This window comes from Haliaeetus albicilla, chromosome 20 (genome assembly GCF_947461875.1).
Source record: "Haliaeetus albicilla chromosome 20, bHalAlb1.1, whole genome shotgun sequence".
In the NCBI taxonomy this organism is placed as follows: Eukaryota; Metazoa; Chordata; class Aves; order Accipitriformes; family Accipitridae; genus Haliaeetus; species Haliaeetus albicilla.
Window position 1 is genome coordinate 25,543,686 of NC_091502.1, and position 16,421 is coordinate 25,560,106.

General features: G+C 38.3%; 1 protein-coding gene across 2 annotated transcripts in view; it reads right to left on the reverse strand.

Annotated features, from left to right (window-relative positions):
* Positions 1-16,421, reverse strand: part of UVRAG (UV radiation resistance associated) — a 96,026-nt gene that overhangs the window by 68,575 nt on the left and 11,030 nt on the right. For both annotated transcript variants that reach the window (XM_069808625.1, XM_069808624.1), the window contains exons 2-5: positions 9,384-9,501; positions 7,901-7,935; positions 5,906-6,067; positions 4,053-4,127 (exon numbers count right to left, since the gene is read on the reverse strand). In XM_069808625.1, the coding sequence (XP_069664726.1) occupies positions 4,053-4,127; positions 5,906-6,067; positions 7,901-7,935; positions 9,384-9,501 (390 nt within the window). The remainder of the gene's footprint in view (positions 1-4,052; positions 4,128-5,905; positions 6,068-7,900; positions 7,936-9,383; positions 9,502-16,421) is intronic.

Below are 16,421 nucleotides of genomic sequence, written 5' to 3' on the forward strand. Positions count from 1 at the left end.
GGAGTTTGTCTACTTCTCTGCCACAACACTTATTAGATATAGGCACATGTATTTGAAAACACACAAACAGGCTTTGGTTGTGCAAAGTGGCCAGGGTCTAGCTGCTAAAATAAATAAATAAATAAATAAATGCATATGCAGGTAAAGACTCTACCTACATTGATGGAGACCGCATACCGGAGAGAGAGATGCAGCTTTCCAAAGATAAGGGCCTTTCTTGCTTGACAGTTGAAAAATAGCTACAATTCAGTATCCCTGAAGAATATAACTTAATCTTCTGTTTCCCCATACCCCTGGCCACAGCCAAATGTTTTGAGTTACGGAGAACTGTATAGACTAGTTCAGGTTTTATTTCTTTAAGGAGACAACAGAAAGCTAGTCATTAACTAAAAGCTATACCTGCTTCCCTAAATGCATTTTCTGAAAAGATATCACTGCAATAGCAAGGGCAAATCTGACCGATTAGTAGCAGCAAGCATAAAATGGTTGAAAGAAAATTTGAAAGCCAGGAAAGCAGAGGAAACCAGAGAAGAAGAAACCTGGGTTTAGGAAAGCCAATATAGCACACAGAACTGATTTTGTTGAACCTGGGTAAAAAGTGGATTTACACACAAGCATGCAGTCTCAGACAAAACCAAACAGATTAAGAGAACTGCTAAAGGACTGGGAATACTTTAAGTCCAGGCTGACAGCTTCAAAAAAATCTCTGACACTCATATCTATCTTATTCAAACATTGGTCCAGTTCGAGCAAATCCAAATAGAGTTTCACTGTATGATTACTAGAGAGGATGAAACTAGTAGAGGAACAAGTGCTCCAGTGGTCCCATGCCAGAAAGAAAACAGGAAAATAAACAGGACACGATTGTGACAAAAGCAGCAGAATCTTGCTGAAATCTCCTAGCAAAATTGCTGCAGAATTTACTACAAAATAATAATAAAAAAGCTTGAACAAAAACAGAAGTTGGAGGAACAATTATGTGAAAGTCAAATGTGGTTATGAACAAAGCAACTATATTGGGAGCACACATTTGTATTTACATTGAGAAGAAAAGCTGTAAACACTAGAGGAGGAGTTACATGAGCACTGTCAGACACCTACAATAAAGCACTAATAACCTTCAGGGCTCAGAAGGCATGCACAAAGGCTTCGGAAACCCTACTTCCCAACTTTTTTCTTGCCATGAGCTAAGTATCCATTGCAGCAAGAAAACTGCAACTTGAATAAGAACATTACCCAAAGAAAACATTCATTTTTTCCATTGCGTATCAGCAACAGCTGAGTTGCTGTTGGACAGAAGAGATGGAAGAAATGTAAAATTTCTAACACCTATGTATTGTCAAGGATACAGAATTTAAAGGCTTTTTGACATCAGCAGGAAAAAAAGTGAAGAGTCAGTGATGATATTAACAACAATAAAGAGGCCCTGGATATGGTTATTTTATTTTAAGACAAAAATTGCAGTACTACCATTGTCTGGTTTACCTAGAATTTCTCCACCAGTGTTGCTGCTAGAGTGCTGCTGCTCCTTTATATGACAGGAGCTTCCTAAAAATTAGCAAGCATTTTGAGCACAAACCTGCATTTTGAAGGTTACCTTATACGCAAGCAGGCTTGAAGGTTCTAGAACAGCAGCTAAAGTGCATTACCTAGTAAAGCTGTAAGCTTCCAGTCCTTTGATTTTAAATTAAACAATTTAGCAATTAGAATATTCCTATTTGAGCATGTTGCTCTTGCTGGTTTTGTTTTTTTGTTTGTTTGTTTTTTACCAGAGAGATATGCGTTTAATCAAGAAATCTACAATTTTCATCAATAAAAACAACAGTTGTGACAGTCACTAATGTTCCTGCCCTGCTTCAGTTTATTCTGCTACAATAGCTTTTAGGCTCCCACCTCTCTTATTACAGTTAAGTTCACAGGACAGAAAATGGGAATTTGCATTTAGTTCCAGATGGATCAAGCAATGCTCAGAAGTACATCTACAGTGTGTTTTGAAACTCTGAGTTCATGAAATATTGCCAGAATGGTTCAGTCAGCTTCCAACAATTTTCTTATTTTGGCTCATAAGTGGTCTTAATTAATGACAGAGACATTTAATACACTAATAAAATGCACTTTATTGTAAGACTCCATAAATCTACTTTGGCAATTAATTCATAGTCCAAAGAATTATTAAAGTAACAAGGATTTTTTTGAGCAATGGGGAAAAAAAATAAGAGTATGATACCTTAACTTTGTTCATACTGAGACATGCAAAAATAGAGGATGCTTCCAACATTGACTGAAGTGTCTTTGTGCACAAGGTTTTCATTAGACTCACAAAATTATATTAGTAAGCATCGGTTTTGATAACAAAGTTTCATATGTGCCAGTGCAAAGAAAAAACTGCTATTCCATCCATGTATTATCTCAAAAATTGAGGCTTATTACTAAGACGTGTTGAAGTATTACAGAGACCCACTATGACCATCAGAACGAAAAAAAACACCACAGGAGATAAAAAAACCTGACACCAAAAATCCCTTTCTACAGAAGGTTTCAGGTGGTGCTTCAGAGTATTTAGTATAACCACCAAAGTGGGGCTGTGTAATGTTTAGAATATCCCGCACTGACGTGAAAATTATGAAGCAAGACCAAGTAAAAGCAGAAATACCCCTTAGGTGCACACAGCTTCTTCAGGTTACAGTAAGAGTTTACTTGTGTCAACTAGTTTGGCTTGAAGGGCAGACAAGTCACTTAAAAACAGGAGGTATGTACTATACAAGAAGAGATTTAGGTCAAGGAACTGACAAAGAAAGCAATCAGAAGCTACAGAGCAGGGTGACAAAATAAATTTCTAGCTCTTGCAGCCAGAAAGAACTGAATAAATTATAGGGAAGCACAAAGAAGGAGATTATTTGTGCTCTACATAGGCTATGACTGTATTTGTAGCTTAGCTACGGAGCACGTACAAGAACCAAAACCAAGATGTACTTGTAAGGCTTATGAGCTAGGGAGCAAGTCCTGACAACAAACAATCAGGAAAGAGGATAGCATTACCAACATTGAATTCAGGCCCAGCTTATTAATACTCAAACCATGAAAAACTAGAATTGCATCCTGCTTCAGGAAAACTCAGTTAACAGTACCAGGAAGCAGAGTCTGAGCTATGTACCAAACCATCTACGATTTGAAGGATAACCATCAAAATACTAAACAGAGTTTGGAGGCTTGCATACAGCCAGAGTTTTGAACACTTAGCCACCTTGTCCCTTGCTCCACTCTCCCTACATAAGAATGGTTACCTGTGTTGCTGACTATAAAGGCACTGCCTCCATTCAAATCCCCACAAGACTGGACTTGCTGGTTGTGGTTAATGCAGAAACTGTAGCTGTGTGTCAAGAGTCATTTTGTCTCCAGCCAAGGACTCCTTATACAACCTATCTATACCACAGTACTGCCACAAGCAATTTGGGATTAAAAAAGGACCCTGTCAGCTGTGCTATTTACAATAGGTAAGTTTAAACTTTTTCATCATCAATGTAGTAATCAGCACTGCCATGTAATTAATTTGGCTGCACTCACAATATTGGCTGAACAAGCACAAATATTACAGCGGAGCCTTTGGGGAAAAAAAAAAAATGGGGTGAAAGAGTTGCAACAGAGCAAAAAAATTAGGTTCCCATTTAGAAGCTACAAACTCTGGTTTTAAGAGTGAGAACCAAAACTTAGTGGACTTTTGTATTTACCATGAAAATGAGTCTGAACAGCCACACCATTTTCAAAACGTTGTATGTTTGAATGCCTCAAAGAATAAAGTCAAGGCGTATTTTCAGTAACCAGGCTTTTTTTGGACTTAAAATGCTATGCTTTAAGTCTTTCCAGAACAGCTCAGATGTCCATGTAACAGAGGTGAGATAACAGTTCTTATCTGTCATGTCAAAAAAGTATTTCTTCTCAAAACTAAGCATTTTAATGTTCTGAGCATCCAAGTGTGAAAATTTAAGTTTAGAAGTTGAATTGCAGCTTGTCACCAGTACTAACAAGCCAGAACAAATACGAGATACCCTTACCTTCTGTTCAAATGAAGCTCCATAATAACCATCATTGAGACCAAAAATAATCTCGTTTGGGTTTCTTGCATGTATCTGTGAGAAGAAAAATCATTTTACAGTCAGCTTACTATGCCTTTACACTACAAGTGAGCTTAAATTGCTCTGTTTGATAGTCAAATGCAGTTTTTCAGCACCTGTAATTCTAGACAAACATGAAACCTAAGAAAAAACTGAATTTAACCATAGAGAATGTATTTGCGTCACAGCTTTAATAACGGTCACTGAGTATGTTCAGCTATTCTATCCTGAAATCAGAAACACAGGCCAGAGCATCTTTCCTATTGTTGCATTTCCAGCTGACAAAACTAAGAGACCAGGAAACTAATCAAAGAGGTAAGTCTCAAGAGTAATTAGCTTTCACATGGTATTACCTAAAAAGATAATTAAAAATTAGGCTTTTATGGTCATAGTAGACACAAAATTAGCGTGCAGTATTATAGCTAAAATCCTACTATTAATGCAAAGAACATTATTTCAAATAAAACCATGCACTAGAGCGTATTATTTAGGGAGCCATCTCTCCTGTCTGGTAAGAACAAATGGAAAGAAAGCTACAATATGAAGGGTACTGGGTTTGGCTGGGATGGAGTTAATTTTCTTCATAGCAGTCCGTATGGTGCTGTGTTTTAGATCTGTGACTAAAACACTGTTGGCAACACACCAGTGTTTTAGCTATTGCCGAACAGTGCTTGCACAGCACCAAGGCCTCCTCTGTTTCTTGCTCTGCCCCCGCAGTGAGTAGGCTGGGGGTGTGCAAAAGCTTCAGAGGGGACACAGCTGGGACAGCTGACCTGACTTGACCAAAGGGATATTCCAGACCATATAACATCATGCTTAGAAGTAAAAAACGGGTCAGTCTTTGCAAGTTAGCTGTTGCTCACGGACTAGCTGGGCATCTGTCTGTTGGTGGGAGGTGGTGACTGACTACCTTTGCATCACTTGTTCTCCCCTCCCCAGCCCCCGCTTTTTTTTCCTTTCAGTTATTAAACTGTCTTTATCTCAACCCATGAGTTTTTCCTCACTTTTGCTCCTCTGACTCTCTCCCAGCCCACCAGTGCACGGAGTACTGACCAGGATCAATGCACCATGTGAAGCTAGAGCAGTCGTTCCCTATAAAGCTTTCTTCCCAGGCTTTGAAACACCCCAATTTAAACTAAATGATTATTTTTTTTTAAGTGAGAAATAAACTATGATCTATTCTAAATAGATCCTATCAATTAATCAATCGAAAAGTGCCCATTGGAATTAGGGCAACCTATTTGATTTAAAAGGCACCCTATTTTTTGGTTTTTATTATTTATGTGATATGGGTTTCTTTTTGAGCCACTTTTACTATAAGCTCCACGATACAGAAAACACCTCACTTTTCACCTCTTTCAAAAGGCTACTAGTAAGAGACAAATAGCAGCATTAGAACAGGCCTTATACAGTAAGCTGCTTGGACTGGAGATCTCTGATGGGATATCACTACCGTGAGAATGGATTAAAACTGTAATATACACAAACATTATGATCTATGTTCATTTAACTATATGTACAATCATATCACTATTTCCTCGAATTGAGGCATTGCAATTTAGAGCACCACATACTAGCAGTATCATTTGAGAGGCTCAGTCAACAATGGTAACTTAAAATATTCAGCTAGTCAAGATTTAGAGCTCTGAGGTAAGCTAACATGAATCTCTGCAATCAAACTTTAAAATACACCCTTCAAGTGCATTCATTTCCGTTCTTAGCGTTCTATCTATTTGTTCATCCACGTGTTTGTTTCCTTACGTAAAAAGTTGAGACAAACTGTTTCACATTACCTGCTGGCCCAAGTACTTTAACCCATCTAGATTGACCTTCCATTCAATCAAAAGCTGAAAGTGCTCCTTCTTGCCACCCCAGATCCTCACAACAAAACAAGAGACAGAGGTATCAAGACGATCAGGCATTATTCCAAAGTCCAGACTCCTCCATGTCGGATTCTGTAGATATTCAAAGAGGGATAAAAACAACTCAAGCTGAAAGTAGTCCTAAAATTGACAATTCAGAAAGTAGCAAGTTCATGTCAAAGATTAAAAAAACCTTAATAATAATGAACACCAGCCATTTCAAGTTTTACACAGAGTTGAAGCCAACAGGCTCTGCTGCTTCCTTATTCTGTTTTCTAGAAAGAATACCTGGGTTGAAAGCTACATGCTGTAAAGTACTTCAGAAACTCAGAGCGGGCTCTGCTTCCTCCCACTACAAGATGTTGAAGAATTTACTTCAGAATTTACTAATTCAGTTTAGCCAAATCAGGAACTTTAAAGTGGAATTAACTTTCCAAGTTATAATTCAGCTTCCGAAAACTAGAGTATACCTTACATTGCACAAGTTCAATTTAAAACACCTATCTATTCCCCAATAATTAAGGTTGCATAATTTATTGACAGGTTTGTTCACATTCTTCTCCTTGACTGATGCTGATGGCAATCCTTAGATGTTGTCACTAACTTACCCAGTAAGTATCACAGAAGGAATGCATTAATCAAGTTTTCCTAAGGAGAAGGGATATTTGGTAGTTATTCACACCCAAGAATAACAAGCCATTAAAACACCCATAGATGTACAGAATTTGCTCAAGACATCTTCTATTTAGATTTTTGTCATTCCATCTCATGTTTCCTTTGGTTAGATTCCCTTTCTGTTATTCCTTTTCCTGATTTAGAATAGGCAGAACTCAAAATCCTAAAGTCTCAAGGAAGATGTCTCTTGGACAATTTAACAGCCTTGAAGACGTAAGCAGCTTTTCCTCCATTCAGCAGGTTTTCAAAGCATTTACAGCCCAGTGTGCCATAAATGGTGCAGTTTTACCTTGTTAATGAAGACATTAAAATGTCTATTTAGCAGGTTTTCAAACTTCCTTACCCAAGACTTGCAACACGATATTCCCACCATGAGACCTACCCCTTCTCAGTTGTAAAACAGTTCAGTTCTGGTCCATTCACTGATCTGAACTGGAAAATTTAGAAACTCTAAGGCATTTTCAAACTTCAGTTTCTTAAAGCTATTAGCTCTTCAAAGAATATAAAGTTTATATGTGCAGGTACATGTTCCTTACTGTTTACCTATACAACAAAAAGATGTTCAAAGAAATCAGTGGTATATTCTGCAACACTGTTTTGACTCTCCCTTTATTTGGGGTGTTGCAAGCAGAGCCTCTACTTCTACACCAAAGCTGCTAAACTGCAAAGCATTAGCTTCTAATGAATCTGTACACCCAGCAAAGTAATATACAAGTGCTATCTGAATAAGCAATTTGCAGACATTTAAATAAAAGCAGCTATATCTGTTGCCAACACCAGCTAGAACAAAAAAAAAAAAAAAAAAAAAGATTAACTGTAAACAAACCTGAGTTATGATGCATACAATTCTTAGATACTGAAAGAAGCTAAACCAGTAAAAATCCAACTAACATTATTTTGCCTATTTGGTGTTCTCAATATTTAAAATGGATATATACTGTAAAGCTTAAACTGAGCACTGAACAGTTTTCACATGAAAAGGCCCTACCCTTGGAGTGTTTAGTCCTATCTGCAGGACTACCAACAGAGCATTGCTCCACAGCTGTTAAAACAAACATGCATTTCTACTATTCAGTAACTCACTATTCCAACCCTTGTGAAAAGAACCTGAGAAGAAGAATGTAATGCTCCCAGCAGAACTGAAGAGTGGAAATAAACATTTAACACTTATGGTATTCAGCAAAGAAATCAATATACTGCAGTACACATACAATTTTTAAAAGAGAGTTTTTCCATATTAAAATAACTTACCAGAGAATTCTTGATCACCTCACTCTTATAAAATTCTAAAGAAAAATGAGTAAAAAACACCTTTAGATTAGCTTAAACATTGATACAAATCTTAGTATTTGAAATAGAAAAAGCTAAAATAAGTAACACTCATGAAAGACAAACGCTAGTGGGTCTAGTTTATCAGCAACAGATTCATGAGAAAAACTTTAAAATGCAGTCTTGCTTTTGACTAAAAGTACTCATTCACACTTAATTATTAGAAGTCATTATTTAAATTTAGCATTTCATCTTTATACCCAAGATAATCCTCAAGATTTACTGAGGCTTTGGTTTCTGGGGAAAGAACATGCCTCAGTACTTTACAATATTTGGATGACATTCACAAAGCGACTAGTTTGTCATACAACATCTTCCTGGAGGAGTGCAGCATGGATACACTAATTGCACTGCTTTCCTGAAGAGCAAGGATGACCTGTTCCAGATGCTTAGAAAGTGAACAGCCAAATTACCTCACAGAAGTGCCAAGAACCCTGTATTTGAATGGAAATAAGCAAGTGCTGACACATGGACCCTGGCTTCCCCAGCCAAAATAAGAGCTTAAAGGCTTTAGGTAGACAGCTCTGGAGGCTGGAATACAGATTTTGTACAATATCCCTCAGTCCATTGGAGTCCAAGGATAAAGCTTTGATGGAGTGCAGAACAGTCCCTTACACCAAACACTGTAGAAATGGTGATCAGTTACAGGTTCAACCAACCACTACAAGAAAATCCAGGTAGCAAGCTCAAGTTACATACTCCTACCCTTCTGAAACAATGACCTTGGAAAAAAAAACAAGGTTCAACTACAGTAGCTGAAAATAAAAATTAGGAGAAAACCAAAATTTGCCTACAAAGCTCCAACTGTTGACCACATCAAAAGGGGCATAAATGTATATTTTTAATAATATCTCTCCACAACAAAGAACTATACATTGCAGTGGAAAGCAAAGCATTAAAGAGAAACGAAATGTAACACTCAAACACAGTTATCAAAAGCAGAACAGATGCCTGGATGCTTTGTGTCATTGGCTGACAACTCTATTTTTGGAAAACTTCAATAATAGTAAGTGCTGGTTTATGCTCTGTAAAATAACTGGTACGCAGAGTGGAACACTCTCCCCCACACAAAGCAACTAAGGGTCCAAAAGCTTTAACTTTTCTGTGCTCTTGAAGTCGCCAAGTTTCTTAAATTGTTGGGGGGGGGGGGCAGGGAGAGGAGAGCAATAACAAAAATAGGCTGATTTAAGAGACTCTACCAAATCTGTCATCTGTTTTGCTTCCTTGGCTGCTAACACTGAAAGCTTTTATGAAGTTCAGGAAACTAAAGAGGTCTTCTCCACTGTTAGCATATGTGACGCAATGGCAGCAGGTTGTCAAGGAAAAAAAAAAAAAGGACAAAGCATTCATACCATAAGAATTCAAATTTTAAGTGGTAAAAAAGTTGATAGCAAGCCTAGTGTACCTTTGTATATCTTGGTGTTATCACATAAGTGGAGAGTGAAGTATGTATCCAAGAGGCGATAACCATTCTTATTGATAATGTTACGTGCAGCGATATTCCGAAGATGACGAAGCCGGCGCTAAAAATAAGAAAAAAATGTAAATAGTTGAAGAACTTCCTTAAATTAAATTGAACCCTTTTTTATTGTAATAAAGCATTTTAATGATTTCCAAAGCACCATTGTCAAAAAAATCCCACCAAGCACTCAATTTTTTTTTCTTTGGCAGAAAGCTAGTGTAAACAATAAGCATTCAGCAAAGCCACTGACTGGACAAGCAACAACTAGCACCTATGAGATCAGATTAAGCAACGCCGATATACAAGACAAGCTATTCTTACTCATGTCCTATACGTAATTTTTATTCTACATATTTAAATCACCCCAACTATTTGAGCAGTTTCAAGCAAATGTGTGACACTATTAGCATCAAACAGCAGCAGTGTCACCCAGGTGTTCTGCATCATCACACTGGAAACACTTCCTAGCCAAAGCTATTTTCAACAAGCACTAGTGGACCAAGAGCTCCAAAATAAACCACCACCTAACCCAGAGCCATACATAACTGGCTGAACAAAACTTCCTGAATTTACAGTAATCCTGAAAACCGCTGTAACAACCTTAACTAAAAGTAAAGTACATCAGAAAGGTATATCCAGATTTTCAGGGAAAATTAAGGGCCCAGTCAAATTTCTGATGCCTGTCAGCTACCATCTGTTTGGATAACCGAGTCCTTTTCTCTTGGATTAAATACACTAGAATATGTCACTAAAATCTTTAGTTTAGGTGATTTCATCCAACTCCAACACTATGTTAGTTTGCTACAATACTGTATCTCAAACAAAAATCATCAGAATGAATCAATCCCTCTCTCTCCCCCCTCCTCTAAGTGCCAAACAGCTTTAATAGTTGTGGCTAAAATCCTCAACTTCAAAGCATACCACGCCCTTCGTCTCTGACAAATACTTAACATTATTACCTTATTGTTAAATTCAACTAGTTAACAAAGCAATTTTGTAGGACTGTCCAGTCTTAAATCATTGCTTAGCTATGGTTCTTATTTTAACTCTGAAAACCCATGCATGCTTAAAACAGACTACCATGAACTTAGCACTTGGCAAACTGCCACTTCAAATATATAAAGCTCTCACCAAATCCTTCAGTATCATATTCTCCCAATCAATCTCTCAACCTACCAGTGTCTCACCCATCTACCATGGGGGCGTTGACAAATGGCTCCCTATCCTTTTTGGATCACCACAAACCACCTACAAGCCTCAAACAATTGGTGTGGTGCATCTTTTTACCACAGAGTTCATTTTACAGCATACTACTTTTTCCCCAAAACCTTGTTAATTTGTAAGTCTGGATCCACCTTAAAAGAAACACTCCCACATTGACCAAAAGCAGATTCAAAATGCTTTTGAAACCAAAAGACAACTTCTCTGCAGCTTGTCCTAAAAGGCTTTTAAGAAGAGTTGAAAGGCCATCATCTGTTTTGGAATCAAAGTGTGACACTTTATATCACTTAAGTGATATATTAGTTTTCCTTCCCGGAAATATATAAGAATAATATTAAATTTCTCACGTGACAGACTCAAAACCACTGGTGGATTCATTCCTGCAACGTCTGTTTATGAGTTACACTAAAAACAGAGCCTGAGATGGGATGCCCAAATACCTCTACTATATACGTGCAATACAAAATTAAAAACAAACAAACAAACAAAAAAACCATACCCAACCTCCTAAGCTGCTTATTTGCAGAACCACATGGTCTTATTTTGTTTGAAATTGGTATCAGGAATATCAACAGAAAGATTAAGCCTCACTTAAAAAAAAAAAAAAAAACCACAAAACTATATGGACCTTGTACATTATTTCAAACCTATCCTTAAAGCTGTGTAGTTTTGCTAGCCATTTTTATAAGCAACTTAAACATTCCTTAAGAAGTGGCTTTGAACATACATTGCACTCCCTATAAAAATGATTCAAGGATTTTATGTGCCATTTCTCTCCTTTAATTAACTTCAGTAGCATACAAATCAGTCATGTACCATGTTCACCTCCCCCTTCATTTTTGATTTTTTTTTTAAATCCCTTAAAATCTAAGAAGAATAGCCCACATAGCATCCAGCTGAGGGGGTAACTTTCTCCAGGTCTTTTTAGGATTGCAAACTAATTGTGTGACTGGTTTAAGTAGTATGTTACAATGAAGTAGCCCTCAAGCAAAGCCAGACAAGTTTCTCATCTTTCACTATGTGCAATGAGGTTTGGAAAAAGCTGTGGAGTGTCATAACCTACAGCTACATCTCTGGACAAGAGCAGAGTCCTTATCTCCATGGTTTGTGACTTCTGTGCACCCTTAGTCTGGAATTTATCCCAAAGTCTAAAGTCTCACTTCTCCCAAACCAGTTGGAAGAGGAACATTAAATTTGGGACTGTGAGACCACAACACAGTTCAGGACTCAGCATGCAACAGGTAATGAATGTCTATTTAAATCACTAACTTAGTCATCACTCTCCTCCTCCCTCCTGTCCCATTACTTGTCCATTTAGCCTAGCTGATAGGGAAGAAGTTTCCAATTACATGGACAGTTTTCTTGTTCATATTCTTTAGTATGAGGTCATGATGACAGAAGGACTTGGATCCTGAAAATAAACCTTCCAGCTTGCCCACTACATTGTCGCTGATATTATATTGCATTACTCAGATTTCCTCAGAACTCCACAGAGGCAGCATTCAGAGTTAATTAACCTCTCCTGACCAAAGATAATTAGCTTTAGCCAGGAGACCATCAGCTATGAAGACATATCCAGAAGACAATTTAAATAGGCTCCAAAATTCCTCATCAAGAACTTGTGGCTGTTCTGTGACAATAAGTATTATTTCAAGGGAATTTTCAAATCTCTGTTAAGTGTTGCCTCCTATGTGTTTAATATCATTTTTTGCTCAAGATATTTGAATAGACAAAACAAAAAACCCACTGTGTTGTAATTCAGCTATCATTGGCACCAGCCAAATCGCCCTGCTGCCAACTCCGCTGCTTATTCGCAGTTCTGCATCACCCTCCTCATTTGTACCACCATAAATAAGCACTTGTGCAGCTGCTCAGTGAATCACCCTGGGGAACCGATCTGGATGAGAACTAACCACCTCTCTTTCACTGGGTTAGTTTCACCAGATCAGTTCCTCAATAGGGTTTCACAATGTGGCTGTACAAGCAGCTGTCCTCATGAAAGAAGGGACGGCGCAGCAAGAAGCAGCCAAAGGCAGACAGGACCGCTTAAATGGAACCGCCAGCTTAAAATATGTGCGGAGCTACATACAGCCTGGCACTTCTACAAGCAAAGTGAAAAGCGGTTCACAATGAAGTATCAGTGCATTTCAGACTGCAAAAGCAACTCTTTATAGAGAAGTGACCCATTACACTTTACATTGAATACAGTAGCTGCAAATAATCCAGAGTTCTTTCATTTCCTTTTTCTTTTAGGTGAAGTGGGAAAGAGTGGTTACTTCTCCTAAGAGACAAGTTCTAGCTATTTGCTTTTTCTATAAAAGTATCAAGAAATCTTCACCACAAGGAAGGATTCCCCCACAGATGAGATGTTCTGCAACCAGAGCAGCCATTCCAAAAAGCCCAGTTTAAAAAAATCAAAATACAAGTGCTAAAACACAAGGTAAGTGCTTTGGTAGCCTCATGAGTCACATAACTTAAGAAAGACCAGCTGTGTTTGCAAGCTGATAGTGCAGGATCTGCTTTCATAAAAAAGATAAGCAAAATATGCAGATGAGTATAGATAATTTTCACCGCTATCTCCTCAAACAGTTCACAGTCCATCAGTAACACAGTACTGAAGATCTCAGACACTACAACAGGCATCTTTAATAAGATATCCTACTGCAAAAAAAGTTATTTTTCAGCAGAGCAGTGATTTAGGTAAGCTCTGACAAGCAGAGCTGATACCATTAAAAAGGTTATTTAATTTTCCCAACAGCTCTGAATTTAGTGCCCGCAGCCTGAATGATGGCGTATCTGGATCACTGCTTAGCAGAGCAGTAGAGCAGGTTTAACAGCTCATTCTAGGGGGTTTGTGACACAGAAGTTATTTTGATTACCACAGTTGCCCTAGTCCTTTGCAATTCCCAAGAAAGTCAATGGAGCAGTGAAATTACATGGTAGGCCTTGTTATCATTTGATTTAATTGCTAGTCTAAGTTGCAACTGAGTAAAAGCAACTGCTATATAGCAACTCTACACTGACCTACATGAAAGAAATCAGTGCTTCCTTCTACCTTGAAAATAAATTACTACAAACCAGGAGAAGAGAGCCACTAATTTTTCCTTAGAAGAAATCCTGAATAGTAGCTTATATTTTAAAAACACTGATGGAGGTGAAGATACTACAGGTTGTAAGCATACAGCTATCCCGAAGAAAGGCTGATCAGGAAAGCTTTAGAAGAGATCAAAGAGCAGAGCCTACCATCAGGTTTCATCCCTCATGCCTGCAGAGCCACAAAACTGGCTTCCCACAATTCAACAGCAGCATCTTGACAGAGCTGCTAGAGTGCAGCGAGACCATTCACGCTCAGCAATGACCAGCTTCTCTTAAAAGTCAGGGATCTTTTTTGTTATTTAAGAAAAGCACTCAGTTTTCATCACTCTGAAGAACTATTATCAGTTGTTTAATGTATCTAGTGTTCCCATTCAATGACTTTCTGGGAACCTCTCCAGATTTACTGCAGGCCATAAACAAAAAGTCAGACTGCTACAGAATAAAGTATTTTGATCAACAACCTTGTTAATACTTTGCTTTTTTCATCAGCTGATCCCAGAACTCTACAGTCTACCAAGTCTTCTGAGATTTTAAGGACTGAAAATGCCTGGTCCCTTCATGCTTTAGTTCCCTCAACACTAAGATACATAACCATCATCTTTCACTACCTCTGCCTAAAATACCACCTTCTGCATCTAGACGCTTGTTCCCATCCTGCACAACGTTTTCTTGTGCATTTGTGCAGTCTCACTCATGGTGAGGGTCTGAGAATTTATCCAAGCTACAGCTGACAAAAAAAGAAGTTAATTTTAAGTGTAAGTTCCTCCAATTCAGCTCACTACAGCTACACAGATGTGCCCACCACAAAAGCAGGGCAGAGCAGGCAGGAGTAGAAAGCAGCAGAGTCTTTTTTAACACTGCAGTTTCTTGACAGCTTAAACTGATCCACACACCATGCTCTGCTTCCCTCTGGGCCTGAGAAACTTAAGTGACAAAACTATTCACTTGGTTTTTTTGTTAGGTTAAGTCTAACAATCTGGTACCATTAATAAAAATCACTGCAGAGCTGGAAGGTGGGGAGGAAGGGAAGGAAAGAGAATACGTCAAAACAAGAGAGAGAAGTGCACTGTTGTTAACACAAGGTCCAGACTGTTCATGGAACCACAAGAAGAACAGTGACTACCTACAACAGCCTAAAGTATTTGTGGAATTTCATAATTATTTGTTCAGGGTCACATAATGGGTAGCAAAAACAAGCACAGAGAGTTCTGACTCCTCTTCCATCTTAACCACTTTATTATTCTCTTACAAGAATCTGATGACCCTGGGAAAAAAAAAAAAAACAGTGTAAGTATATCCAAGCTGCATGAGAACATAGCCAAACACCATTTTTCTATCTTAGCCACTGATCACACTTACTAGCTCAGGCTCCAAGTATGAATTGTGAAGCTCAGGTCATTAATATGGGCAACAGCTAAGTCTATTCTTTATCACATGGAGCCTATCATTTTATTAGCAGCTGAGATGATCTAATGACTCACTGCTGGTAAAAAGGGGAGCTCTGTCTTCTTTATGTCCCAAATCTGCCTCCTCCCACCCTCTCTTCCAGTTGCATGGTCTGCCCTCTTCAGCACTGTCTCTTTCACCAAAACTATTCATGAATCCTTGCTCCCAGCAGAAACACTAGCACTTTGACACATTAAATCAATTTGCAAAGGTGTCAAAGGAGCATCTAAACTTAAGCAAGGCAGGCAGTTTAGTTTCTTCCAGCAACAGCCATCCAAGATGCTGTCAAACAGCCCCCTCTGTGAAAGGAAGGTTAGGCTGAAAACTCTTCCAGATGTTAATAAAAGAATGACAGTGGGCCTGCTGCATCCGTGTCCACGAGCAAGTTTCAGAAATTCTGTTGGAATAGTTTAATTTTTAAAGAATTTAGTAAATTTGAATACATTTTCCAGAATGAAGTTTAAATTCAATTGGCCACGAAGAAATTTTTATAAATCTATGGCTGGATTGGAAAAAGGCTTTTTTTCCCCACCACCCCTGCTTTCCTTGTAACATCCCATACAATCAATGTAAAGCGCAAAGCATCATGCAGGTTCAAGAGAGCATTTCCGATTCAACAAAGAACAAGGGCGGGGACACACACACACACACAAAAAAAAAAAAACAGCTTACTTTTGCCTGAAGTACAAATACAAGGGTAAAACCAGTGTAAGAAGGCTGGGAAACCATCTCGTACAAGCAAAGTCAAAATTTACAGAAATTACTTTAAAAAAAAAGCCCAAAGTTGCCAAAGGCAAATCACCACTCAGGGTTCTTACAGAGACCCGATTACCTGAAAAGCAATCATTTTTTCTCCAGAAGACATGCTGTACAGGACTATCAACACTGGCTACAATTTCAGCACCAATCCTCCTTACTCAGCCTTTAATGGAGCATCCTACCTATCAGATAGTTTTTAACATAAACACCAAGACATAGTCTTCATGTCTGGACGCCATCTCTGATTTTCAGACTGCTGCCCTCCTCCTGACTGTTTCAAGGGAGAATATTCCATAAATTCTTTCCAGGTCAGGATCAGCTCTGACCTCTGTACAAGCTGGTACGTATTCTGGTTTTACCTGGCTTTCACATGAGTTTCCTAGCTTGCTTGCTTTATGACCCACAGTAGCTCTGGAAGAATTTAAGCAAAATCCCTCCAACTATTTTAGCATTAAAGCA